At 53.7% G+C, this 25733-nt stretch overlaps 11 protein-coding genes across 11 annotated transcripts; 6 read left to right on the top strand and 5 right to left on the bottom strand.

Annotated features, from left to right (window-relative positions):
* Positions 1–10: 10 nt before the first annotated feature.
* SNOG_10092 (hypothetical protein) lies at positions 11–1490 on the bottom strand (the record flags this gene model as incomplete). Its single annotated transcript, XM_001800322.1, is given in 3 exon segments — positions 11–69; positions 87–1194; positions 1401–1490. The coding sequence occupies 3 exon segments, from the start codon at positions 1488–1490 to the stop codon at positions 11–13; spliced, it is 1257 nt and encodes a 418-aa protein (XP_001800374.1).
* A 317-nt stretch (positions 1491–1807) lies between these two features.
* SNOG_10091 (hypothetical protein) lies at positions 1808–2769 on the bottom strand (the record flags this gene model as incomplete). Its single annotated transcript, XM_001800321.1, has 3 exons — positions 1808–2247; positions 2298–2540; positions 2595–2769. 3 exons carry the CDS (start codon positions 2767–2769, stop codon positions 1808–1810), a joined length of 858 nt encoding a protein of 285 aa, XP_001800373.1.
* Positions 2770–4047: 1278 nt separating this feature from the next.
* Positions 4048–5525, top strand: SNOG_10090 (hypothetical protein; the record flags this gene model as incomplete). Its single annotated transcript, XM_001800320.1, has 2 exons — positions 4048–5081; positions 5129–5525. The coding sequence occupies 2 exons, from the start codon at positions 4048–4050 to the stop codon at positions 5523–5525; spliced, it is 1431 nt and encodes a 476-aa protein (XP_001800372.1).
* Positions 5526–5729: 204 nt separating this feature from the next.
* SNOG_10089 (hypothetical protein) lies at positions 5730–6599 on the bottom strand (the record flags this gene model as incomplete). The annotated part of the gene is made up of 2 exons (XM_001800319.1): positions 5730–6020; positions 6552–6599. 2 exons carry the CDS (start codon positions 6597–6599, stop codon positions 5730–5732), a joined length of 339 nt encoding a protein of 112 aa, XP_001800371.1.
* An 848-nt stretch (positions 6600–7447) lies between these two features.
* Positions 7448–8058, top strand: SNOG_10088 (hypothetical protein; the record flags this gene model as incomplete). Its single annotated transcript, XM_001800318.1, has 2 exons — positions 7448–7777; positions 7954–8058. The coding sequence occupies 2 exons, from the start codon at positions 7448–7450 to the stop codon at positions 8056–8058; spliced, it is 435 nt and encodes a 144-aa protein (XP_001800370.1).
* Positions 8059–8189: 131 nt separating this feature from the next.
* Positions 8190–8840, top strand: SNOG_10087 (hypothetical protein; the record flags this gene model as incomplete). The annotated part of the gene is made up of 2 exons (XM_001800317.1): positions 8190–8228; positions 8253–8840. The coding sequence occupies 2 exons, from the start codon at positions 8190–8192 to the stop codon at positions 8838–8840; spliced, it is 627 nt and encodes a 208-aa protein (XP_001800369.1).
* Positions 8841–10111: 1271 nt separating this feature from the next.
* On the bottom strand, positions 10112–12085 carry SNOG_10086 (G-alpha subunit). The gene is made up of 5 exons (XM_001800316.1): positions 12038–12085; positions 11623–11827; positions 11229–11571; positions 10620–11176; positions 10112–10569 (listed from the first exon to the last, which is right to left on the bottom strand). The coding sequence occupies exons 2-5, from the start codon at positions 11738–11740 to the stop codon at positions 10526–10528; spliced, it is 1062 nt and encodes a 353-aa protein (XP_001800368.1). The 5' UTR covers positions 11741–11827; positions 12038–12085; the 3' UTR covers positions 10112–10525.
* Positions 12086–13309: 1224 nt separating this feature from the next.
* On the bottom strand, positions 13310–13676 carry SNOG_10085 (hypothetical protein; the record flags this gene model as incomplete). Its single annotated transcript, XM_001800315.1, has 3 exons — positions 13310–13412; positions 13478–13540; positions 13606–13676. The coding sequence occupies 3 exons, from the start codon at positions 13674–13676 to the stop codon at positions 13310–13312; spliced, it is 237 nt and encodes a 78-aa protein (XP_001800367.1).
* A 1853-nt stretch (positions 13677–15529) lies between these two features.
* On the top strand, positions 15530–17296 carry SNOG_10084 (hypothetical protein; the record flags this gene model as incomplete). Its single annotated transcript, XM_001800314.1, has 2 exons — positions 15530–16042; positions 16604–17296. 2 exons carry the CDS (start codon positions 15530–15532, stop codon positions 17294–17296), a joined length of 1206 nt encoding a protein of 401 aa, XP_001800366.1.
* Positions 17297–18227: 931 nt separating this feature from the next.
* Positions 18228–20975, top strand: SNOG_10083 (hypothetical protein; the record flags this gene model as incomplete). The annotated part of the gene is made up of 6 exons (XM_001800313.1): positions 18228–18281; positions 18420–18703; positions 18835–18919; positions 18971–19265; positions 19318–20678; positions 20734–20975. The coding sequence occupies 6 exons, from the start codon at positions 18228–18230 to the stop codon at positions 20848–20850; spliced, it is 2196 nt and encodes a 731-aa protein (XP_001800365.1). The 3' UTR covers positions 20851–20975.
* A 1192-nt stretch (positions 20976–22167) lies between these two features.
* On the top strand, positions 22168–25061 carry SNOG_10082 (hypothetical protein; the record flags this gene model as incomplete). Its single annotated transcript, XM_001800312.1, has 2 exons — positions 22168–23980; positions 24031–25061. The coding sequence occupies 2 exons, from the start codon at positions 22168–22170 to the stop codon at positions 25059–25061; spliced, it is 2844 nt and encodes a 947-aa protein (XP_001800364.1).
* Between the last annotated feature and the right edge of the window lie 672 nt (positions 25062–25733).

Raw genomic sequence — 25733 nt, 5'->3', positions numbered from 1 at the left:
ATTGCAGAGATCAAAACCCTTGGTCAAATTCGCCAGCCCTTTTTCCCACTCTCTCGCCCTCCTCGGCCCCTCATCCCAATTCACACCTTCCCAGCCATCAAACACACTCTCCGCAGCCCTCTCCCTTCCCTCCCTCTGATGAACATCAATAACCCTCTCCGCTCCCTCCAACGCTTCAATAACCTTCTCACTTCCAACTTTCCTAACCGTCCTACTCAACGCCTGCGCCACCACGCCCACCTTGTTCCCCACCCACCACCCATTCGGGACCATATCCGACATCACAAAGAACCACGCCATCAGCACCAACGCCCTCGGCTCCCTCGCCTTAACCAGCGCCAAGAAATCCGGCATGAGAAACGACGTGAAGACAACTATCCGCACGTTGAAATCCGGGTTCAGGTGGTAATAATACAACGACAAAAACACCGGCGAGAGTACGTGGAATACGGGAATAAGTGTGTTAGCATCAACGTCCAACACCCCATCCGCCGGCTTCACAATACTCTCCAACAGCCCGAGTAACGGTGGAGGCAAGAAGACCGATGCTGCAAATGGCAGTACGTACTCGTCGTACGTCGCCGCGGGATTCGGATGCGCAGGCGTACTTCCCACGGGTCCGGGCCTCACCTGCACCTCCGTCACAACAACCGGCGCCGGCGGCAAACTTCGCAATTCTCGACATATCAAGGGATATACCGCGAGTTTCTCGATCCCTTGGGACCAGCGCAGCGTCACGAGTATGCGCAGCCCCTCGCTGAGTTTAAGCAGCGTCATCATGAACTCCAGACACTCTTCGTCGGGCGTGTCAGGACCTGGACGCGGGATGAGCGTGAGTAGAAAATATGCAGTCGTGACAATCGCCTCGTAGCTGTCGGGCGTGATGGCTGCGAGTTCTTTCACGTAGGTTTGGTAGGTTTTTTGGCGGTATAGGAGGGCCGTGGATGTTAGGTGGGAGGCCGGTTGCAGGGCGGCGAGGTGGGATGCGGAGATTGACAGGATGGCGTAGAGTAGGTGTGGGTGGGCGATGCTCATTTTAGGCACGAGGGTGTGATGGATGGCGTGCGTATTTGTGTTGCCGCGGACGACGAAGGTTTTCCATGTTGTTGTTTGGTAGTGGTGGAGGAGGGAGAGTTCGAGGGGGGAGAGGGGGCCAGACGCGGTGATTATGGAGGGTTGGAAGTGGCGCAGGATCTGGAAGTTTGTGTTGAAGTCGATTTCTTGGGTTGGAGGCGATGATGAGTGAGTAGTAGAAGGGCTGCTGGTTGGTGGAGATGGATATGGAGTGGGATAGTCGCAGTCCAGTCGTCTCAATGCACAGTATCCACAGGCAGGCTGCGCTTCATCGCACTTGAGTCATGTTACTGCATATTCATGCTTGTGATCTGGTGGTGGCGTACCTTCACTTTCTTGCGCTTGCATGTTAGGCATCCGCCTCTCGACTTGCGATGAGGCTTCTTACTTATGAAGCCAGGACTTCGGCGCACCATGTCGACTGACTTGACGAAGAGCTTACTTGGGTATTGTCAGACTTCATGGTCGTCAGTCGCGTTAACGTTGTGCGCACGTGATAAGGCCACCAATGCGGCCATATAAACACGCCGTTGACGTCTTGGCATCCTGTGACCACGATTATGGAGATGCCCCGAGGAAATCATTACGTCATCTCACCCTCAACTTCGCTGGAAAATGCAGCGAGCTCTGGCACTATACTTCTGAAGCACGGTAGGCATGGTGAAGCACTGAGCGAGTAAATCATGTGATATAAGCTCTGACACTGCTGCGAGCCTTATGATACGACGCAGTGTCAAGCATTTCGCGCAATGCCATCTTCGCTACCCCTCGATTCCTCTACCTTTTTAGTCTGATCAGACACGTACTTCGAAGGCTGCAGCACCAACAACAGCACCAGCACCAAGAACATTGGCACCGAGTCAAAAGCATAGAGCGTCCACTCGTGGGCGATGAGATAGGCCGCGTTGCCCATCGCGTACTCAATGAGACGGAATGTGCATCGGAACAAGATGATTGCGCTGACGCTGTAGAGAATCCAGAGCATCTTCTTCCAGTCTATGTTAGGATCTGTACTGGCGGAGCCGCGCGTCTTGCGATTCATGCGGATGTGGAAGTCAATCGATGCGACGAGGAAAACGATGAAGGTAGCGACTTGTAGAGCTAGACCGGCGATAACAATCTTCTCGCCGGCAAGTGCGAGCTTGAGTTGCATGGTTCCCATGATGCTGGATCCTGGACTCTGTTAGCTTACTTCGAACCCAATTTGTATAAAATCTACGCACCTAATCCTTGGATGATCAAGGTTGTCACGTCTGCAGTAACGAAGATGCGCGTGTACCACATCGGCTTGATGAACGAGACGTCTTCTCCTCCCGCGAGTCTGATGGTTCGGCCAAGCATCATGTATATCGTGGCTGCGAAGAAGAGAGGGCCGACGAGGAGGAACACGCCTTGTGTAATGAACGATCCCCATGCTTCGTTATCGAAGTGCGAGCTAATTCGAGCCCCATAGCCAGCGACCTCGCCTGATGTAGATTAGTCTCGGGATCTGTAGTAGGAGTGGTTCAGTGAAGACGGACACAAGGCGCCAATAATCACAAAGATCACAATGCGTTGTCGGAGTCTCAGAAATTGCCACAGGTGCAGCAGAGTCATGATGAGGAAGACAATGAGAGCTATGATAGCTCCGATGAGGGTTGGCGTATAGCGGTACATCTTCCAGTCAAACTCGGGAGAGCTTGGGGGGTTGGCCATCTTCAAGTGTTGGAGTGTACTTTGATCAGTGAAACTAAGATGTCGTAAGTGCTACTATCAAATATCTGATGAGGTTGCTGAAATCTTGCTCAAGAAAGTGAAGTATGCAATTCCAAAGCTAAACAGCTTGGAGGTTACGTTAAGTATGCTCACAGCGGAGGACTCAGCCTGCTCTCCTGCAGAACGATAAGGCGGCCATGCCATTCATTTGTGCGCATTCGCAAGTCAAGCTAAATTCGCATTCTCGATACAGTTGCTGACGACGACGGTCCTCCAGAAGTGGTCAAGCGCCAAGCCGTTCGCATTCGCTTAAAGCAGGCTATCGGCCAATGTGATATGTTCGCATTGGAGTCGCGATATCCACGCGAGTGATGGTTTTGTTACCTGTCAAGCTGTCATACAAGTGCTGCTATTTAGCCGTACGATAATGCGCCATTGCGAGAGACAGCTGCAGCAGATGCGAGATGTTCCTCAATGGTCGTACTAGATCAAGGCAACCACCAAAACATCACGACGCCCTTCGGAATATCGACATCGGAAAAGTGACGATCGAAAGTCGAGGAAGATACGCGTCCATCTCTTTCATTCTAACAAGACCGTAGAAAATTGATGTTGGTCATCCGAAGGAAGCTCAGATGAGGCTGCTGAAGAAGCTCAGGATGACGTGCATGTACCATCGGTAGCTATGAAGCGCACGTCTTCGTTCGACTTTCCATGGTCAGGCTGAGTCGCATCACTGAAGAAGTTTGAAGACAAGTGTGAGACAGAGTCTGCGCGTGTTCCATCTCCTCTTTTGCTATACAGCTAGGAAGCCGCTGTAGCTTGTCGCTTGTCGCTTGTCGCTCATCAATTGCTGCAATGTGTCATGATGGCTGTCGCAATGCTGTAGCCGAGTGAGAGAAGGGCGATGAAACGTTCACGAAGCTTCCAAAGGCACGACAAAAGCAAGACGTGGCCTCTGTTCTGCAGCAAGCAGGACGGCAGCTCAGGGATGAAGCTCTCCGCCGCCATGCTAGCGCGCACGCACGGACGAACAATTTGGCGTCGACACGTTGCGAGATCGAGGCTCAACCCCCTCTCACTCTCATCCATCAACAGGTTCAGTCGCAACCACTTCCTCTTCACTTCTCTTTGTTTCCCAAGTCCTTCTGGGCCATAGTTCGCAATCATGAGCGGCCGTAAGTTGCTCCCCGGCCCGCAATTGCGCCGCAGCGAGCAGTCGCGAACGCCGCACGCAGCACGCGGCTACACAGAGGACAGAAGACATGGCTAATATCGATGCGCGCAGTACGGTTCCTCGACCTCGTCAAGCCCTTTGTGCCCCTCGTCCCTGAGATCTCGCTGCCAGAAAGCAAGGTCCCCTTCAACAACCGCCTGGTATGGACTGGTCTCACGCTGCTCGTCTTCCTGGTGATGAGCCAGATGCCTCTGTACGGCATTGTGTCGTCTGATACTTCGGATCCGCTCTACTGGCTGCGTATGATGATGGCGAGTAACAGAGGAACCCTGATGGAGCTGGGTATCACCCCAATCATCTCCTCCGGCATGGTCTTCCAGCTCCTCGCTGGCACCCACCTTATCGACGTCAACCTCGACCTGAAGTCCGACCGCGAGCTCTACCAGACCGCCCAGAAACTTCTCGCCATCCTCATCTCGTTCGGCCAGTCTGTCGTCTATGTCATCTCCGGTCTCTACGGCCAGCCCTCTGACCTGGGCGCCGGTATCTGCGTTCTCCTCGTTATCCAGCTTATGATCGCCGGTTTGATTGTCATCCTTCTTGACGAGCTCCTCCAGAAAGGCTACGGTCTCGGCAGCGGTATCTCGCTCTTCATTGCCACCAACATCTGCGAGTCCATCATGTGGAAGGCCTTCTCTCCCACCACCATTAACACTGGTCGTGGACCCGAGTTCGAGGGTGCCATCATTGCCCTTGTCCACCTGCTCTTCACCTGGCCCAACAAGACGGTCGCTCTCAAGGAGGCTTTCTACCGCCAGAACCTGCCCAACGTCATGAACCTGATCTCCACCGTCATCGTGTTCGGCGCTGTCATCTACCTCCAGGGCTTCCGTGTCGAGATCCCCGTCAAGTCTGCCCGCCAGCGTGGTGTCCGTGGCTCATACCCCGTCCGCCTGTTCTACACCTCCAACATGCCCATCATGCTGCAATCTGCCCTGTCCTCCAACGTCTTCTTGATCAGCCAGATGCTCTACAGCCGCTTCTCTGACAACCTCCTCGTCCGTCTTTTCGGTGTCTGGGAGCCCAAGGAGGGATCTGCTCAGCTCTTCGCTACCTCCGGTGTCGCTTACTACATGTACGTTTTGATCCACATGTCCACAAACCCCTTACTAATAGATTCAGGTCTCCCCCTCTCAGCATCACCGAGGCGCTCTCCGACCCTCTCAAGACCGCTGTCTTCGTCGTATACATGCTCGTCGCCTGCGCCGTCTTCTCCAAGACCTGGATCGAGGTCTCCGGCTCCTCTCCCCGCGATGTTGCCAAGCAGCTCAAGGAACAAGGTCTCGTTATGGCTGGTCACCGTGAGGAGTCCATGTACAAGGAGCTCAAGCGCGTCATCCCCACTGCCGCCGCTTTCGGTGGTGCGTGCATTGGTGCTCTGTCCGTTGGTAGCGATCTCCTCGGCGCTCTGGGTAGCGGAACTGGTATTCTCCTGGCCGTCACCATCATCTACGGATACTTTGAGATTGCCGCCAAGGAGGGCGACATGGCCGGCCTCAAGGGCATGGTCATGGGCTAGATCTCTTTCTAAATATAGGTTTGGGAATTATAGGGGGTTGATGTGGTTGTAGTATCATTTTTGGTCTGGGGGTTGGACCGTCAGACAGTGTACATTACGATTACAGGATAAAAAGGCAAAACTCATCGCATGTCGCTTTTGTAATGTATCAGTGTTCCAAAAGTAAATGAATGTTCTCATTTCGCAATTCCTTCCCTGATACCTTCATGCTCCACCCCCAACCTGCATCTTCTGCGCCTTATCCAGCGCAAACTGCCTGCCCACAACAGACGCACAAGATGTACACCCCCCATCCCCCGTCGTCATATAATGATCCATCAGCGCCATATCCGTACTCGTCTCATTCACCCACCTCGCCAATGCGTTCACAAACAACCGCCTCGTCCTCGGCTCACTACACGCCGCCGCACACATTTCCCAATCGCTCTCCGCCCACGCCTGTCTGCTGTCCAGCGGAACGCCATACAGCTGCGACACCGTGGGGTAGAAGGCCGACTGCAGCAGTGTGTACAGTCCGCTTGGTATGATGGAAAAATTGAGGAGGAGCGCGGGGAGGATGTTGCATAGAAGTGTATAGGAGGTGCGGTGGTGGTATGTGAGGGTTATGTGTGTGCCAAGGGGTGGAGGGCGTGGGTGGACCAGGTGGCGTACGGGAGGTGGAAGTGGTGGAGTAGAGGGATGCGTTAGTGGGTAGGTAGAGGGTTTGCGCGGTGGAAGAGAGGGTGGAGAGTGCGAGGATGCCGTTTAAGGCGAGGGTTGTGTTGTTGGCTAGGCGGGTGCTGAAGTCGTCTACACCGGGACGAATTAATAACATGAACAAACGGAGTTGTATGTGGACGAACCGGTACTCTGCTGGAACTTCGTAAACGGCAGATTGTTGATGAGATACTCGTCCCATTGGCGCAGTGTTTTGTGGTGCGAAGATAGGTATTCGACATCTCAAGTGAAGGTAAAGTAAGCATATGCGAGTATTATCATATTCGCGCTCTCGTCTACCGGTATCACCTCATCCAAGCTTATATTTACCTCATCATATCCCACCGTAGTCGGATACTGCCGGCCGATATCATGCATAGCGAATTCTCCATATACCTTGTACAGCCCGGCTTCTTGATACTCGAACACCAGCTCCAACAACAAGCGCAGCAGTTCGGGGTTTTGCGTATAGATAGAATGGCAGCGCAGGAGATATCATGCCGACAGTACTTGTCTTGCCACCAGACGAAATTTCAATCTGAAAAATTGCTGGGAGGCGTTTAATCGACTCTCAGTCAGCACATGGGCGACGAGGATCTGCCGCGTAGACAGGGCGATGAGGGCGTAGTGCGCATCTTCTTCCAACGTATATGGAATAGCAATTCCGTGTGTCAAGTTTAGAGTTCAATACCCTAGAGCATTCTCCGGATTGAAAACGAACTAAGGCTGTCTCACCTATCTCATACGTCCGGAGCACATTGTACCAATAGCAATATAATAATTTGTTCAGTTGCTCACTTCGGAACCAGCAGGATTTTATCACTGCAAACGTGCAACACCACCGGACAAGTATTCTAGGCTTTTTGCTTCACATACCATAATACCATCTCGAATATCCTTTTTGGGATTTGTGGATACCGTCATCAATCAGCTATCTGACTTCAGCCTTAGACGGTCAACATAGGAAAGAACTCGCGAATCCGCAGTCTCCGACTGCGCTGGATCCCAATGTCGAATACGATATTGTGTGCAGACGTTGCTCAAAGGTACCCCAAGAATTGACCCGTATGGTAGATGGCAAGGACATACTGGATATTGATCAGTCACTGGAAGAGTGGGAAGCGTCATGCTGCAAGATATGCCGCCTCGTTCGATTCGCCGTGGCGTCTCACGGTTTTCAGTCAAGGGTGAGAATATTGTTGAGATGGCTTCCATATCGAGACAACATGTTTCTGTTTTACTCTTCTCGGCATATCGCGTATCCTCACGTTATTGGGACCCTGGCGATCTTCGATGTCAACTCACGTCGGTTCGCAGAAGACAAGCTGGAGGTCGTGACATGCAACGAGGACGAAGTTGAAGAGCATAATATCAAGCAGCGACAGCCCAACACATACTACCGGGTGATCCAGAGATGGCTCTCGAACTGTGACGCGGAGCACCTATCGTGCAGCCCCCAGCCACAAGGATCCCTCAAGCGATTCTGGGTCATTGACGTCTATGAGCGAAATGTTAAGCTTGCCCCTCAGAACTGCGACTATATTGCATTGTCCTACGTATGGGGTTCATCCGCCTCGTACAAACATTTTGCATCTTCTGAGTTGCCAAACGAGCTACCTCTTAATACTGACAGTCTCAAGGCTACACAAATGCTGGGATACAGATTCCTTTGGATTGGCCGGCTTGCGTGTTCTAGGCATGCCTTTCAAGTTGCTGTTAACACTCTGTGTAGTGTATTGACCAGGATGATCCATCCGATATGGCAACCCAGGTACAGCAAGTGCAACCCTTGTCGCCTGTGCTGGAAAGGATCAAACCCATGGTCTCCCTGGTGTGAGCGTTCAACGCCCGTTTTGCAAGGCAATGAAGATTGGGTCCTTTGAGATTTCTCTACTGGTAACGACGAGCTCTCACTTAATCGCGGACTCAATATGGGCGACCTGAGGATGGACGCTCCAGGAAGGCGTCATGTCGAAACGACTTCTTTTTTTCACTGACACCCAGGTGGTATGTGTTGGTCAAAATGATAAGGCTAGTCACGAGGCCCGAGGATTACTTGACTCTGTCGGTCTCCACCAACTTAGAGGCAATGTTCATGCTTGGGTTTCACCCATCAGGTGGGACCCTGGGGAATCCCATGCCATCATTGAACAACACTCGACACGCTATCTCAGTTTCGAAAAGGATGCCTTAGACGCTATCACTGGTATCTGGGGCATGTTCGAAAAGCACAATCCGGACTTCAGACATATCTTCGGGATACCTTTCTGCACACGCCCCCTTCGACCGTCCTGCGTGTACCCGAGTCTTCTGTGGGCCCATGTGAGTCCTGCGGTTCGACGGTTGGAGTTCACCAGTTGGTCTTTTCTGGGTTGGAAAGGAGCCGTTGAATCAAAGCATTTTGGACAGAAACCGGATTCGTATGAGGGCATGATTGAAGTCTCTGAAAACAACCAATGGCACCCACTAGAGTCACTGCTCAAGACCACCACCGAGCAGTTCTATAGCATTACGGCGAAAATGTCACCATTACTGAAGATGAACGCAATTGCAGTGGAATTTGGACTAGAGTTTATCACATGGAATGTCTCAGATCACGACGTACATGACGGATTCTAGCATATAGTCCCGTGGTCCAAAACCCATGAGCTGTAAATCGCGCCAAGATGGAGCCCGAAAAATGTGGCTCGTTGCTTTGTGTAGTTCTCACACCAGAGCTCGCTTGGGATACTCGACAGCACATGATACAAATACCTTCTTTGCTTGTTCTCAGGTCATTTGGGGACCAGCGTATAGGATGTCACAATGAATGGAGCGAGGAGATGGTTGTCATCCCATCTAAGCTGCGGTTACACAAGAAGCAGTTACATAGGAAGCAGTTCAGAACGAAGCAGAATAAGCTGTGGACATGGAAGCCACCGACTTTTCGTAAAGATAGTCAACACCCTCTGCATTGGGCGAACAAGATGGAAAGAAAAACTTTCCTACTCGGTTGATATTATATACTGAATTTCTCCTCGCAAAACCAGGATCATAAAACATTCTACAGTGGACTGCTGGCACCTTTCGCAGCCACAAATTTGACTTGCACCAACAAGCCAAATCACAAAATCCACAAACTATGAAAACATCTCTACCTCCGTACAAAACATACCAGTCCCTCCCCATTCCCCCATTCCTCAACCCCGTTCCAAAACCATCTCCCCACCCTCACCCAGCCCCTCCAAAACCCCACCACCCTCCCCCAAATCGAGTCTTACACAAGCTATATATATCTCACACCCGATCGCACCTGTGCCACCCTCCCTCCTCGCTTAAACGCACCCGAGCGAACACAAACCCCAATCCTCCGCCAAGCCACGCCCTGATAATCAAGCCTCAACAGGACCCGCCTCGAACACGGCGGAATGTTCGGCTTAAACACAGACTCCCGTCATCGAAGACCAAACAATACTGTTTGTACAGAGTTGCACGTATGTCCGTCCTACGAGGACAGCGGCGAACAATATGCACGATGCTCAGTAATCTTCGCATAAGCCCCGACATACGCAAGCGAGCCGTCCGAAAAGAGGTTGGGGGATATGTCGTTTGCAGCACACGAGCTAACTTCTCCCCTTGCGTATTTGTTGGTGGTGGGTACGTCCCGCAGCCCTGGGTCGGGAAGCCGGACGGTTGCGATTGAGATATCGCATGCATCTGCACTTACCGACCTTTGCCATTGTTTTCGACTTGGCTTTGTTATAATCAGGGCTATTCATTTACTACATATCGCAGACTTTGTATCAGGGTTCGGTTCAGGTTACACGTTGTGGTTGTTGAGAAAGCAAAAGTGCCAAACCGAGAAAGAATCGGCAACGAAGGAAATTGAGGGCATTGAGAGAGAAAATAGATACGTTTGGAAGGGAATGGTATTAAAGAAACAAAAATCTGCTGAACAAGCAAAAACAGAGGGCTTGTTCCGCGGGGAGAGACCGCTCAAAACTATAGCCATGAACCCCCCCAAAAAAGAGAACCAGTTTATAAGAATCCTCCTATGTCTCGCACACTTTGCTTCCATCTGCTCCGTCTTCATGTGTAAAACGGGCTTTCCTGTTACGCTTCGTGTGTAGATTGGCCCCTAGCCCGCCCGCAGGGTATCAATCAAAGGAGAAGCGATCCCGGGCTGAGGCAAGCCACTCGGCGGAAGAAAGCTGAAGCTATAGGCCCACAACGCCTGATAGACGACATCATATACGAGCCGTCGTGAAAGACATGCAATACAAGATCCAAGTGGAAATGTTCGATTTTCTTCGCAGCTCTTCTCATTATATCAGACCGCATAACCGCAAGTTCTCCTGGATGATGATGTCTGCAATGCGTTAGCTGTGTTTAGAAGAAGCCGGATCTGGAAATACATACCGTTTACTGCTGCCATGACGAATCGAATCTGCATGGTGTCGGTGGCGCAGGTGAAATGCGTGTAGATCTGCTTTGTCTCGTGCTGGTTGAGCGAGACAAATCGGTTCAAAATGTAGTCGCAGGCCGCAGCGTAATCTGGGCCACCCTCGTAGTCGGGGAAATAGTTCTTCATCGGGCTGACGGGCAGCTTCTCCTTGAAACGATCGATCTTGTTCAAGAACAGGATGATGGATGTCTTGACGAACCATCTCGAGTTGCAGATGGAGTCGAACAGTGTAAGGGCCTCCTGCATACGGTTGACGGTCTCGTCCTCGAACAGAAGCTGGTCGTACTCGGAAATGGCGACCAAGAAAAGGATGGTTGTGACATTCTCGAAGCAGTGTATCCACTTCTTTCGTTCTGAACGCTGACCACCGACGTCGAACATGCGGTATGTGAGGTCGCCGATGATGAAGGTGGTCTCGGTGATACCGGTGGTCTTGACACGCGATCGGAGGACGTCCTGGTCATTGGGGATGTAGTCGGGGGCGGCAATGCGGTCGATTGAGTCGAAGTAGCTAGGTTTGTCAGCATATAAGTCATCCAAAATCTGTGTCGTGTAGGGCTCACTATTTCGCCGAGTCGTTGAGCTGGTACTCGCGCGAGCGCTGGAAGCACTGCTGCACACCGGCATCCTTCCAGAGCACGGAGATGGCATTACCGACCTCCGGAGGCAGACTGTCGCCCTCGATCTGTGCGGGTTGCATGAAAATCGTTTGGACGTGGTACTCGGCGCGCTGGTCGTCGAGGGGCAGCTCAAGCGACTCCATGGCCTCGAGGATGACGCGCATCGACTGGACCGTGTTGCTGAAGATGATCTCCTTGAACGACTCGCGCTCGTCGCGCGAGTAGCCGCCCTCGTGGATGAGCTTCATCTGCTTGAGAATTGTCGACTTGCCAGATTCACCGGCACCTGCAGCGTATTAGCATGTCGCGTCTGGATGCGAGTGGCGAGGTGACTGACCGAGCAGGAGCATCTTGATCTCATTGCGCTGCATCATCTTGTCGCGCTTGAGCTGGTTCTCAATCTCCTCATTTCGCTGCTTGCCCTCCTTCTCCTCTGTGCTCATACCGCAACCCATGATGGCGAGTGTGGACGGAGTCCCGTGTGATTAATAAGGTGTAAAGGTGCGTAGATATATTCCGTCGCGGCCGGCCAATGCGGAAATCTGGAGAGGCGAGTCAACAACGAACTCAATGCAGTGCGAAGGGACGCGGTCAGGTGCAGACGGGTGTTGGTTTGGTTTCGGGGAGAAAACGGCGAGCCAGGAAGGTGCTTGGTCGCCCAGACAAGTCAAGGATGCTTGGCTGTCAGGGGACGTGAGGAAGGTGCGACTGTCGACAAGGAAGGCGCAACCGAGGACATGGAGGAGGCTCACCTGCTGTTACAATACCTGCTCTTCGTCGACGACGACCACTGTGGCAGGATGCTGCGGCGAAGGGATGTGTCGGTGGGTGGTGGTGGTGGAGGGTGAAGGGATGGCTGGCTGGCGAGTGACGGCGAGGCTCGCTTCGCTTGGACGGGTCTCAGGGACGCTGCAAGGCCGGTCGGGGGTGGAGAAGGCGGCTGGGGCTGTCACTTGCAGATGCTCAACAACACAACCAAAGAAAGGACGCAGTGCAGGTCAGGTTGCACAGCAGCGATTGAGTGTTTGAAGCCGGCAGAGGCTGGTTGTGGATGCGAAATGCAGAGGCAGAACGGAGACTCAGGCAAAAAGAGGCTTTTGGAATGGCTGCGAAAGGAGAACGACGCTTGACCCAAAGCATCGCCCTCATCGCTTTCATGGGAATTAGCTTCGGGGCTCGTCCGTGCACTCGTGTAGCACCATCACGTCCACCCTTCCGACACTTGTCTGTTCGCTGCGACAGACTGACCGCGCCCTGTAATTCACAAATCACTCGCCGCGGTTGACTCCTGCCTTGACACGCTGCGAACGCTCCCCTGCACGGCTTGCTGCTGGCCTGACGCAGTTCACACAGGCCTGCACGTGACGACGGCTTACAGCTCGCTGCTCACTTTCACCTGCACGCTAGGGTCCGCTTGCTCGTCCGTCTCCTCCTAGCACGACAGACTCGAGCACCACACAGGCCCAGCCGTCGCCCCGAAAGCAGTTGCACCTGTTCGACATGGTCTCGCTGTCCAACACCGCCAGATGCGCTTCCCGTCCCGCCTGAGACTGGTTCGCAATCATTCTAGAAGCATTAAGGAACCTTAATTACACTAGGCGAATGAGACGCCTTGCGCCGGGCCCACAGCGGACGGCCCCCAGCGACTTTGAAACGATTCTGTGCACGCAATCATCGCAGTCACGCCCTCGTGTCTGACATTGACAATCCACAGTCCGCCGCTCAAACACGTCTGCTGCTGTTCGACGTTGGTCGACATGTTCTTGTGGCCACCTGACGTAAGGTTTCGGAACCTTCAATGCATCGCGACTTGATCGCTTCATCGGCCATCGTTCACGTATCCCGACCAATCACGGTGGCGACCCGCATAGACGCTAGACCGATCCGATACTCGCCAAACTGCGCGTCTTCATTTTCTATCGCGCCATCTGTCCAATCGAGACGCCTCCGAGGCTAAATCCTCTGCTTGTGCTCGCCTCTCTTTCCCAACTCAATTGGCGGGCGGCCAGCGACTCAACGTCTTGTCACTGCGCAGATGTCAAATTGTGAGCATCTGCGTCCTGTTCGATTGTCATCAAAATGACGACCTTGTAGCTTCGTCGATGCGTCGCGAATGCGCGATCACCTCTGCGTATCATTAGTGAAGAAGGCTGCATTAGACCCTCACTAAGTTCAGGGACAAACAAACGTACCTGACTCTGCGGTGCGCATCGTCGCCGTTAGCGTCAACACTAATCTCCAGCTTTATTTCGTTCCTGTTCCCAGTACGCGGCATCTGTCAGGGATTGCCGTTCAGTGGAACACACGTGGAAGCACTGACTTGACGTGAATGTGGGTAGAAAGGGGCGCCGCCAGAATGGACAACGCATGAGCTATGCACGCCAAATACATGTTGCCGAACCCATGCTCTCCTCAAATGCACCCAGAAATTTGGCTATGGACCACGTCACAGGTGTACTTTTAGCAGCAGACTCCCGTAAGTCAGACTGTGCCTGCACCACTCAGCACCGAAGTCTTTCCCCGAATCGGAACGGCGCCTCCCGGACACAGGTCCCTTTTGCGATACTGTCGCCAACAACACTGCATCTGTGCTGGCCTGTCATGTCCCATGTGGACATGGTACCCACGACAGGACCCAGTTCTCAAGACTCAGTCCTTTCGACCTGTTTGTATCCGTGAGCTCTTGGGTATACATGTACCACAGGAAATGGAGACGAACAGTCCGCATGCGAGGACCGGATGCCAGTGCTTCACTTTCCGCCGCAGCTCTGGTTGACACTCCGAACCGAAGAGCGACGAAATATCTTAGTGTCCGCCGTAGGTGAACTGCCCGCGAAAATAGCCAACTTCAAACTGTTACCACTCCTCATTGTATTTTCAAATCTCCAACATCTATTTCGCACTCTCTATGTTACGGCCCCACGAATCTTACCGCAATCCATATTGCGGCCAGAAAAAAAGTACTGGGCAGGGACTTGTTCCTTGAATGTTCAATGAAGGCAGGCTGCAGCCATTGCGACTAACAGAGCAGACGCCAGCGTTTTCTACTGAACAAATCTCGTGGAGCATCATTTTGTATGTTGCTAGTGGCTGGTAGCGCACGAATGTTTAACGCTGTATGAACGTAGGCCAAGGCTCGCTTCTATACTCTGCGCGAAGAGTAGGAGACGAGTAACCATTCATAGGCTGCCATATAAGTACAGCGTTGAGCTGGGCGCTTACGCAGACTGATTCGGTAAGGCGCAAAATAGAGGCGCCCAAAATAGCAGCACTGCATCACGACATGCTGCGACCACCAACATTTCGATCAATCGCTGCTCTCAATTGTTCCGAGCGCTTACCAAGGATGCAGAAGATCCCGTAAAGCCACTACTATGACGCCGCAGCGGTTGCCCAGGCACAACTTTGGCCCGGCGCGTGTAGAGGTTACTGATACATATTGACAGCCTACCATCCCCCACCAAACTCCCTCTGATGCGTTAACAAGACTTCTTGAGACAGAGCATGCGTTACGATTTTCCTTGAGTTATCTCCTTCAATTTCCTTGTTCGCTTTTGCTGCTGGACGGCCTTTTTCTACTAGTCACAATTTCCTCATGTCTAGATCTCCTAGTGAGTAGAACCTAGCTGCACTACACCGCACGATGAAGCTTATGGTCTCCCAGATTTTGTACAACTATGCTTTTAAGCCATTTCAAAAGGCTATGCATTACCTCTGCTACCCTAATTGCAGCTTCTCCGCTGGCCACTGTCGTTCCCAAATCAACATCTCTTCCGTCTGTACTTCAGCAGGCTGTCCCTTCATGTGCACAGACATGCGTACAGGCCTCGCTGGCCGAGAAGTTCCCTGTAGCATGTTCTGGTCAAGAAAATATTCAGTGTCTCTGTTCTCGTTATAGTAATAATGGAGAGTCACTCGGTGAAGTGGCTCTAGGCTGTGTGTATACAGGCTGCTCCATGGTCGACCAAGGAGCAGCTTCGGCATACAACGTATGTCTCGGACAACAAGATGCGGTTATGCCAACCAAAAGTGTTCTTACTGTGGTCGCAAGCAGTGCCCCTCGGACAACTTCAACGATACTATCTAAATCGATCGCCGTACCCACACCCACAACCACCCTGCGAACTACAGGCACTTCGACTCGATCCATCGTCATTGACTCAATCTCCTCTACGCCGTCTGCAACATCGTCGTCCACGTCTACGTTCGTCGCTGTACCGGCCGCCGTAGACCCACCGCCAAAGATGACTCCAGCTCAGATCGCTGGACTATCTGTAGCTGCGGTTGCCGCATTCGTTATTGCTGTAGGACTCATGGCCTTGAGCGTATGCTTACGCAGGAAAAGGGAGCGTAAGAACGCTTTCGATTCTGATGAGAAGGGTTCCAGCACCAACTCGAGCCAGCTTACTTCACGATTCTCGAACTTTGTCGCTGCGGGAAGCACCAAAGTACCGTCAAGCAGATTCACAATGGCAATTCCTCCGGCTGCTCGTAAAGGAGGCAAGCATGTCAAGTTGAATGCGAACAGAGTCAGGGACCACGAAGCGACTCTGCGCCCAACTCGCCCTGTCCAACGCAATGGCGTTGGCACCGCCAACAGCGCTTCCGACTCTTCGTTACCTCTCAGTCAGATTGGTGTTGCCATTAGTGCCGAGCTAGACGGAACCTCTGCAGTTCCTCAGATTACGACACAAGCCCCTTCGCAATTGGAACGCGGCAGACCGAAACAGTCTCAGCTCAGCGTTCCCTTCAGACCCGTCAGTACTATGACACAAGATACTGTATTTGAAGAAGACGAGACCACAGCACGCCGTAGGTCATCTGCGTTACTCCCCACCCCACCTGTTCCGGTTGCGCCGATTCGTAGCCTCCAGCCATCTAAACGAGCAGCGACTTTTGATACTGCAGTTGGATCCTCTGGTACATCAAAGAACGCTCACCACAAATCTACACGGCGTTCCGAGCTGTTCTTAGAAATACCCGTCCGCCACGAGAGGCCCCAACCCAGGAGGATCATCGCGGCCCAGATGCCATCAACAGGATCGCCGCAGCAACTTCCAGGTCGGCCAAATTGGGCAGCGCCTCCAAGTCAAATGAAGGCCTCCGCTTCACCACAAAAAACGCCTGGTAGCTCCGACATTGACGACTACTACTTCTCAACGCACCAGAACACTAAACCGTTACCGGTACCAGGGTATGCAGTACGTGCCAGGGACTCACCGAAAAGTGTGAACATGAGAACGAAGCGATCTGGCAGTACAGTCTCCCGCACTGCATCTCGCGCATCGACAAACTTCCGAGATTCGGGCTCGTCACAGACCTCATTCGAGACTGCAGACCCAAGTGACCCAACACCAGACGACGACGACGACGACAAGCAACTCTCGGACGACGCCAAACTCTCCCCCGTCGCAGAATCCCCCATCTCCAAACTCCGCTACCCAAAAGTCCCACGCGCATCGAACCAACTCGTGCCCCGCAGCCCATGCAGCCCCCAACACGTGCACAGCTTCAATACCTCACGAACTCACCTAGCACCGCGTCGTAACCAACCCAGCCCGCCTTCAACCTCCCACCTTCTACACAACCGCCACAAAGACCTCGCGCCACTCCTCCTCGAAACGCGTGTACCCCTCAAACTCAACGCGCCCAAGGACGTCGCCATGCTTCCCCGTCCTCCCCTCAAAGACCCCTTTACATCCCCACCCCGTGCCCGCACGCGCACACATGTGCGCAGCAACAGCACGGAATCATGGTCCACGACGCCGCGCTCCAAGATCGATCGTAAGAGCCGCACGCAAAGCGTCGCCAGCCCGAACATGTACGAAGAGCCCGTGGTGATCCGGCCGCTCAACGTGCGGCGCAAGAGAGATGAGATGAGGGAGATTAACGTTGGTAGAGACGTTGATCATGATGCGGAGGGGTTGAGGAGCCCGGTTTGGATTCCGAAACTGACGCCGACAAAGAAGGGAGATGATTTGTTTATTAGTGTGGGGTGGGGCGGACGGTGATGATTCTCTTCGACTTTTTACTATTTCTTTTGAGGTACTTTTGTAATACTGGATTGGACTGGACTGGCATGTATAGACGCCGCTTTTCTTTTGTCATGTTTGTTCAGCGCTACACGACGGACGAGACTGTCTTTTCCCCTTAGGTTGTTAGCGCACGACGAGATACCCACGGCGCTCACTTGTACAGTATGAAATTGAAGTACGTTATCATGAAGAATATTCCTGTCTGTCGTATGTGCTATGTAATGCTCGGCGCAATTATAAACAAAAACAGGCCGACCGTATTCAAGTTGTTGAGCGAATTGCCTAGCCAACCCATCCCACGGTGCCGCGATACTAAAATGTTGTACACTTGACACTACCATGTCCTCGGAGAATAGGGTAAATGCCCGGCTGTACTCGAGACTGTTATCCACGACTTGAGCCTCATTGTACACACATCTCCGCGCCGGCCGCGCGCAATCAAGAAGCCGGCGGAAGAATTTCACCTCTGGCGTTTTTCACATCAGGCTCGAGTGAGATATGTCGCGATGATGGCACGAGCTCTGACTCGCAAATGGAATGGGCGAAGTTGACCGCGCCTATGTTCGGCGTTTGCTCTGACATGGCCGATTGAAGAAGCAATCGCAGTTCCAGAGCATGAGAGTTGGTAAGACGACTGAAGACCCATTGCAAAGCTGCAGAGAAAATCTCAAAGTCAGGCGCATCAAAGTTGCTTATTTCATGAAACGGGTGCAGTAGCAGCGGCTTTGATTTGACGTATGTTAATCCATCGGGCTTTGACTTTGTGGCAATGGGAACCCCACCACTGCGGGCCATCCATGTCATAGTAGGCGCGGAAACTCCACCTTCTACATAACAACGCCCCGATCCCGCGCCAACTTCTGCGCTCTCTCTTTCACTCATCCTCCCTTCTTACATACTGCCCATCATGCCGTACGGAAAGGTCGACGAGCTCGCCATCAACACCATCCGCACCCTCGCGGTACGTCTGCCCATCTTCCTGTCCCCATCGTCGTCAACGCTGCCCCACCATGAAGCTACCCCGCCGTCGCAGCAATCTTTTTTTCTCAACATGACGACGCGCTGTGCTAGGGCAATTGCTGATTATGTGTAAAAACAGGTCGATGCCACATTTCAGGCCAACTCAGGTCACCCGGGTGCCCCTATGGGCATGGCCCCGGTGGCTCACGTCTTGTTCAACAAGTTCATGACTTTCAACCCCAAGAACCCTGACTGGGTTAACCGCGACCGCTTCGTTCTATCGTACGTATTTCTCTCCAGTTTTCGAGACTTTTCAGCTTCATGGAGTTTTGCCATTGAGTGGTGGCCGATAGCGGAGCGCGGGCTCTGGCAAGCTTCCAGCATTTCCGGTGTTGCGGAGCTTGTTGAGCTTGATTTTCCAACGTTTGCGAGACGCCAGAGCTATGCATTTCTGAGTGGTGGTTTTCGCTGCATCTCCGCGCTGCTCCGGCGCTTGATCTCAACGAGATAAGGACTTTTGAGTACTGAGAATGGACGTGCTGACAAGCTCGCAGAAACGGCCACGGATGCATGCTCCAGTATGCTCTGATCCACCTTTTCGGCTACAAGGTCTCTATCGACGACCTGAAGAACTTCCGTGTAAGTGCACTGAAAATTGACGATTGTGATTTGTTACTGACAACACTACAGCAAGTCGACTCCATCACACCCGGTCACCCCGAGGCACATGACACCCCCGGTATCGAGGTCACCACCGGCCCTCTCGGCCAGGGTTTCGCCAATGCCGTCGGTCTGGCCATGGCCCAGGCACACACTGGTGCCGTCTTCAACAAGCCCGGCTTCGAGCTGATCAACAACCACACATACATGTTCTTCGGCGATGGCTGCGCTATGGAGGGTATTGCCAGCGAGGCTGCCTCAATGGCTGGTCACTTGAAGCTCGGAAACCTCATTGCCATCTACGATGACAACCACATCTCCATTGGTGAGTAAAGGAGAATTTGGGGCGTAAAATTCGCATACTGACTCTATTGCAGACGGTGACACCAAGTGCGCCTTCACTGAGGACGTCCTCAAGCGATTCGAGTCCTACGGATGGCACACTCAGCACGTCGCGGACGGTGACTCTGACCTCGAGGGCATTGAGAAGGCTATCGCCGAGGCCAAGAAGGTCACCGACAAGCCCTCCGTCATCAAGCTCACCACCACCATTGGTTTCGGTTCCAAGCTCCAGGGTACTGGAGGTGTCCACGGAAACCCCCTCAAGGAGGACGACATGAAGCAGGTTAAGAAGCAGTTCGGCTTTGACCCCGAGAAGATGTTCGTCGTTCCCCAGGAGGTTTACGACATGTACCACAAGCACGCCGCCGAGGGCGCTGCTGCTGAGGAGGAGTGGAACAAGCTGTTCCAGAAGTACGGCCAGGAGCACGGTGACCTGCACAAGGACCTCGCACGCCGATTGACCCGCGACCTGCCCGAAGGCTGGGAGAAGTCTCTCCCCACCTACAAGCCCAGTGACTCCGCTATTGCATCAAGAAAGCTGTCCGAGAGCGTTCTTGAGGCCATCTACAACGTCGTCCCTGAGCTCGTCTCCGGATCCGCAGATTTGACTGGCTCCAACAACACTCGGTGGAAGAAGGCCGTCGACTTCCAGCCTCCGGATCTTGGTATTGGAGAGTGGGCCGGTCGTTACATCAGGTACGGTGTCCGTGAGCACGCCATGGCCGCTGTCATGAACGGCATGTCTGCGTACGGTACCATCATCCCTGCCGGAGGAACTTTCCTCAACTTCGTCTCATATGCTGCCGGTGCCGTCCGTCTGTCTTCCCTCTCACACCAGCGCGTCCTCTACGTCGCAACCCACGACTCCATCGGTCTTGGCGAGGATGGCCCGACCCATCAGCCTATCGAGACTCTTGCTCACTTCCGTGCTCTGCCCAACATGATGGTCTGGCGCCCGGCTGACGGTAACGAGACCTCGGCCGCATACTACATGGCGCTCACCTCCAAGGGCACCCCATCCATCCTTGCACTTACCCGCCAGAACCTGCCCCAGCTTGAGGGCTCAACTCTGGAGAACGGTATCAAGGGTGGATACACGGTCCTTGAGAACGAGGGTGCGCAGATCACCCTCGTCTCCACTGGATCCGAGGTCTCCCTCTGCTTGGACGCCGTCAAGACCCTCAAGGAGCAGGGTATTGTCGCCCGTGTCGTCTCGATGCCTTGCACAGAGGTCTTCGACGCACAGCCCAAGGAGTACCAGCTCAAGACCATCCCAGGCGGCATTCCCGCCTTGTCTGTTGAGGTCATGTCCACACTCGGATGGGAGAAGTACTCGCACGAGCAATTCGGTCTCAACCGATTCGGTGCCTCCGGCCCATACAAGGAGGTCTATGCGGTAAGCAGAACTCATACTCACAACGCACGAACATCGATGGCTAATAATTTTACAGAAGTTCGAATTCACCCCAGAGGGCATTGCCAAGCGCGCCAAGCTCACCATCGACTGGTACAAGGACGTCAAGCCTCTCCGCTCTCCTCTGGACCGTGCGTTCCAGCAGCTCATCTAAGCGTTTGCAGTGTTTGGAGCGTATCTGGCTGTGAGGAGACTTTGTGTTATGAAACTATGAAATATGACGCTTTAGCCCTAGGTATCACGAAATGGAAAAAGTGACGCTTTGGAAATTAAATAGAATCGATTCCCACCACAAGAGAACGGGTTTACTGAAGAAGATGTAATGTTGAAGACGCGGTGAGGATACAAGGTACATGACTTGCAAAGAGATGTGCATATGGACGGTCATGAAGGAGGTATACACACATGCACGCAGACTGAGCTCCTGCGTTGCCCATCAGCAGCAGTGCCAGGCTCAGGTGATGCAACCAACATCGACCGGTGAATACCATTTTGTATGAGTGGCTGGTATGAGAGGTCAACTTTAAGCGGATGTGGCTGCTGTGGCTGTTCCAGCGGTGTGAAGTATGTTTCGATGATAAATTAGTGCGTGAACGTTGGCCACATGGGCCATATCTGACTTGTTCATGTCGCGGCGGATAGAAACAAGACCAGAGATGTATGCACACGAGAGATGCGCTTGGGCTGGGTCTTCTGATAGCTTGAAGCTGTACACGTAGTCTTCGCGACGTTGCGCATAGCTTCAGCCTACACTCTGGTCGCTTCCTGCCGTAGTTGAGAGCATGCTGATCCTTGTTCAGTCGTCATTGTTCGTCCGCGTGCGCTGACTCCTGAGTGTATCTCTTGATCACATGCTCCGGGCTGTGGCTGTGCATATTCCGCCGCATTTCGAGCGACGAGGCGAAATACAGCCAATGACCAAGCAGACAATTACTTGGGGAGCCAATGACGTTATTCCATGGGCGTTTAGTGAGAGAGTCTTTTTGAGGGTGCTCGCGAGAAATCCAAAAAGAGAACGTAAATGACACGGGAAAGCTAGCATTGGTGGAGCCGTTAGCCCTCTGAGAGCCTCCCCGCCCTCGTGACCAAGAACGGTCGCCCGCTGGGAGCTCACGAATAACAGATAATTAATCACACACAAAACTTACAGCACTACTTACTACCTGCCTCTAAGCGTTACGGTCGCGCGGCGCAGTTCGATCCACTGCATGCAGGTACAATTGGACATCTCGGCCTTTATCCAAGCCAAATAGAAAGAGGGACCCGGTCGTTCTCGAGCCTTCAGCAGAGCCGCCGCAAGCCGACGACGTCCCAAGCGCCAGCATACAGCACCATGGCCAGCGCGTCTCCGCCAGTCAACAAAGGCGGCGCGCAGTCGCAACATACGCGCACGTATCAAGCCTGCATTCCATGTCGGAGACGCAAGGTGCGCTGTGACCTGGGCCCCGTAGGCATGTATTCGATGGTGTAGATGATAGCAGCCGCAAGTACTGACTGGCTCCAAGACCACCCCCACGACCCGCCATGTGTACGCTGCCGGCGCGAGAGCAAAGAATGCTACTTCTCGGCGACGCGTCGGAAGCGCAAGCAGGACAACGAGGAAGAGTTTGACGAGGCCGACGATTATGAGTTGCGCAACGGCCGGAAGCGCATGCGCTCAGAGACCAACACCGTCCCGGAACCCGTGAGCGTCGTGAGCGCAAATGCAAATGGCGCGCAGTACCTCTCCCAGCCGCTGACTCCGGGCGGTTCTGTCGGGCGGTATGAGCCTCTGCGCCGCCCGACGACGTCGACGAGCCAGCCCCAGCAGAACGACGAGGACGACCAGAAGCTGAATAATGAAACCGTCGCGACGCTGCAGAACGGTGAGGTCTACAGCGGCCACGATGCGCTTAACCTGCTCTTCGAGGCCGCGGCCCACCACCGCTCCGGCAGCACGTCGAGTATGCAGCGCCCCACGATGGGTAGCACACCCGGCTCGCAAACAAACTTCGCCAGCCCGCAGGTGCACCCGACACACATGCGCAACGGCTCGCGGAACACGGCTTCAGACACGGCTGTCGACCCGGCTATATCGCAGCCCATGCTGCCAGACCCGCCGAATCAGTACGCCTTCATGGAGGCCGTCGCCGCGTGGCAGAAGTTCCGCTTCGTGCGCGCCGGATGGCTCACTGCCAAGGAAGCCATTGCGTACATCGACTACTTCTACGCCTTCCTGTCGCCCTTGACGCCCATTGTCGTGCCGGATTACCGCGAGCACAGCCAGCATGCGCGGCTGCTGAAAGAGGAGCCCATGCTGACTATCACCCTGCTCACCATCGCGGCGAGGTACTCCCAGCCGAGCGGCTCGAGCGGTATCGGCGCGCAGTCGCGGTCCTATCTGATCCACGAGAAGCTGTGGAAATACCTCCAGGGCATGATCGACCGTATGATCTTTGGCCAAGAGCAGTTTGGTGGTGGGTTTTGTGGCGCAGGACAGCAGCCTGGATCAGACGTCAATCCGCTGTCGCGCAAGGGTCTGCGCACGCTGGGCACAGTCGAGAGTCTGATGTTGCTGACTGAGTGGCATCCACGTGCTCTGCACTTCCCGCCGGGTGACGATGACGATGAGCTTGTCTTGCCTGATAATAGAGCCGACGATGCTGGACCGAGGCCGGATATGCTCCCGGGTGTTGGCGACAAGCGCATCGACAGCTGGCTCGAACCCTGCTGGCGGAGTGATCGCATGTGCTGGATGCTGCTCGGAAATGCCATGACGCTGGCCTTTGAGATTGGTGTCTTCGATGACACGAGCGAGATGGAGTTTGAGAATGCGAATGAGAAGCTGTCCCATGCGACAGTGAAGGCGTACTACCGACGCAAGAATCACCTTCGCGATTTGCTGATCATATATGTCACGCAGACGAGTGGCCGGCTGGGATTAACGTCCATGCTTCCCAAGATCGATCGCGACGAGTCGCTGGTTGGAGGTCCGACGCCACTGGAGATGTACCAGGAGCGTGTCAATCGCATCAAGGCACCGCCCCCGCAGTTTGGCATGCGTTCGGATGGCGCGCGTCTGCCTCTGGAATCGGTCGCTACCCAGGAGCGCCATGCTGTGCAAGATCTTGTTCTTGACTTCTGGCAACGCATTGCGAAGATCATGGAGATGGGCAATCTGAAGCTGTTTTCGAATAGGAGGAAGACGAGGGAGTTGCTCAAGTCAGGGACCTACGAGGAGATGCTGAAGTTCTTCCAAGGGCCGTTGACGGAGTGGAAGGCTTGCTTTGATCGCGCAGTCCAAGGTAAGACATCATCATCGCACGTTCCGTGTGGTAGTAACTGACATTAACAGTCCCACAACAACTCCGACATGTCTTGATCATCGAGTTTGAGTACACTCGTGTATATCTCAACTCGCTTGCTCTCCAGGCTGTTGTCGAACGCTGCACCCAAGGCACACCTCGTCCAACCCACGCTCATCCTAACGGTATGGGCCCTGCGAATGGCATGGGTAGTGCGGAGCACGACAACGCCATTCCCTTCAGCACTCTGGTAAAGTGGTACGCCAATGACCGACACTACATCAACGAAGTCATCGACGCGTCCCGCAACGTCCTCAAAATCGTAGTCGAAGGGCTCCACCCCGGAGGCTACCTACGCCACGCCCCCGTCCGAACTTTCTTCCGCATCGTCAGCGTAGCCATCATCCTGCTCAAAACCTTCGCCCTGGGCGCTACTGAAGAAGACGTCGCCATCTCCCTCAACCTCCTCAGCGATGCTGTCACGGCCCTCCGCCAAGGCATCGTCGACGACGTCCACGTCGGCAACCGCTTCGCCGACCTCGTCGAGACCCTCACCCACCGCATCCGCTCCCGTTTCGTGCGCCTCGCCGCAAACGGCTCCGCAGGCATTTCCCGCGCAGGCAGTAGAAGCCCCATCCAAGCGCCCATGATGCCTCCTCCCTCGCAAAACCTCGGCCACCTCCAGCCCCCATACATCTACCAAAACCCCTCCACCTCCGTCCCCAACTCGCCCTCCCTCGGCCTCACCGCCTCCGGCCGCGCCACACCCCTCTCCTCTTCGCTCTGGGGCATATCCGCGGAGCCGTACGACCCGAACTCCAACTCGATATCCATCATGCCGCCGCCCGGCAACTACGCCAACTTCGACACGAGCGGCAATTCGAATTGGGGCCAGTGGGCGAATAGCGGGGCGAGCTGGGGCGCCGGCCAGGATCAGGATTGGCTGGCATTACCCCTCGATCCACTGCTCGATCAGTATGGGGCCGAAATCAATCAGACGGCCATGGGCCCGGATGTGGGCGGCATGGACATGTTGGATATTTTACTGAATATGGGCGGACCGCCGGGGAGCACATCGTAGTGTGGGAAGTGAGGCGAGTGATGATTGATGATAGTGCAGGAGATGTGGTATTCATTCTTCTTCATTGAGAAAAGGGAAAAAGCACGGCGTTGCTTTTTGAGGCCTGGGTGGTATGGGTACTGGTATTGGGGTAATGAATGACATGAAATCAGATTATGTCTATTGATGGGAATGAAAAACACATGTTCATGATTATCTTATACTGTCTCTTGTCATCTTCGTTGTGCTTGATGTAGCTTAATAAATAACACATGCAGTTGCGCGATCGATTCAAGATCTTACATTCTTTATGATGATTAGTCCGGTGGACGTGGGCCGAACTTCTTCTACTTACTTATGGTACTGCGAGTGTAATCGCTCCATGTGACCAAAAGGCTACACAGCAGAGATTTAGCGGGTGGGACTCGTGGTGGTACGAGTGGGTTTTAAGAAGCTGTTTTGATAGCTGCACTGAGTGTCAATATATGCGAGAAGGCGTAGGCGCCGGCAAAATTCGTGTCCGCCCTCACCCAACGAGAAGAGGTTAAGGTAGCCTAGATATCGTCAAGACTTTTGCGACACTAGATAAGGCTCTCTTGTAAACCTATAAGCGCGCTGCTAAAAACTAAAAGATCATATCGCGCAGTTGCAGAGCGGACACAGATTTTGCCGCTGCCTGCTGGTGCTGTTTGG

Source organism: Parastagonospora nodorum, assembly GCF_000146915.1.
Source record: "Parastagonospora nodorum SN15 chromosome Unknown scaffold_16, whole genome shotgun sequence".
Classification (NCBI taxonomy): Eukaryota; Fungi; Ascomycota; class Dothideomycetes; order Pleosporales; family Phaeosphaeriaceae; genus Parastagonospora; species Parastagonospora nodorum.
Note: the sequence above shows the minus strand (reverse complement) of the source record. Positions and strands in the feature narration are given on the sequence as shown.

Coding starts and splice junctions, on each gene's coding strand:
- SNOG_10086 (XM_001800316.1), bottom strand. CDS start 11,740: ATGGGTTGCGGTATGAGCACAGAGGAGAAGGAGGGCAAGCAGCGAAAT. Junction 11,177..11,228: donor CTCAACGACTCGGCGAAATA/GTGAGCCCTACA, acceptor TGACAAACCTAG/CTACTTCGACTCAATCGACC. Junction 10,570..10,619: donor CGTCATGGCAGCAGTAAACG/GTATGTATTTCC, acceptor AACGCATTGCAG/ACATCATCATCCAGGAGAAC.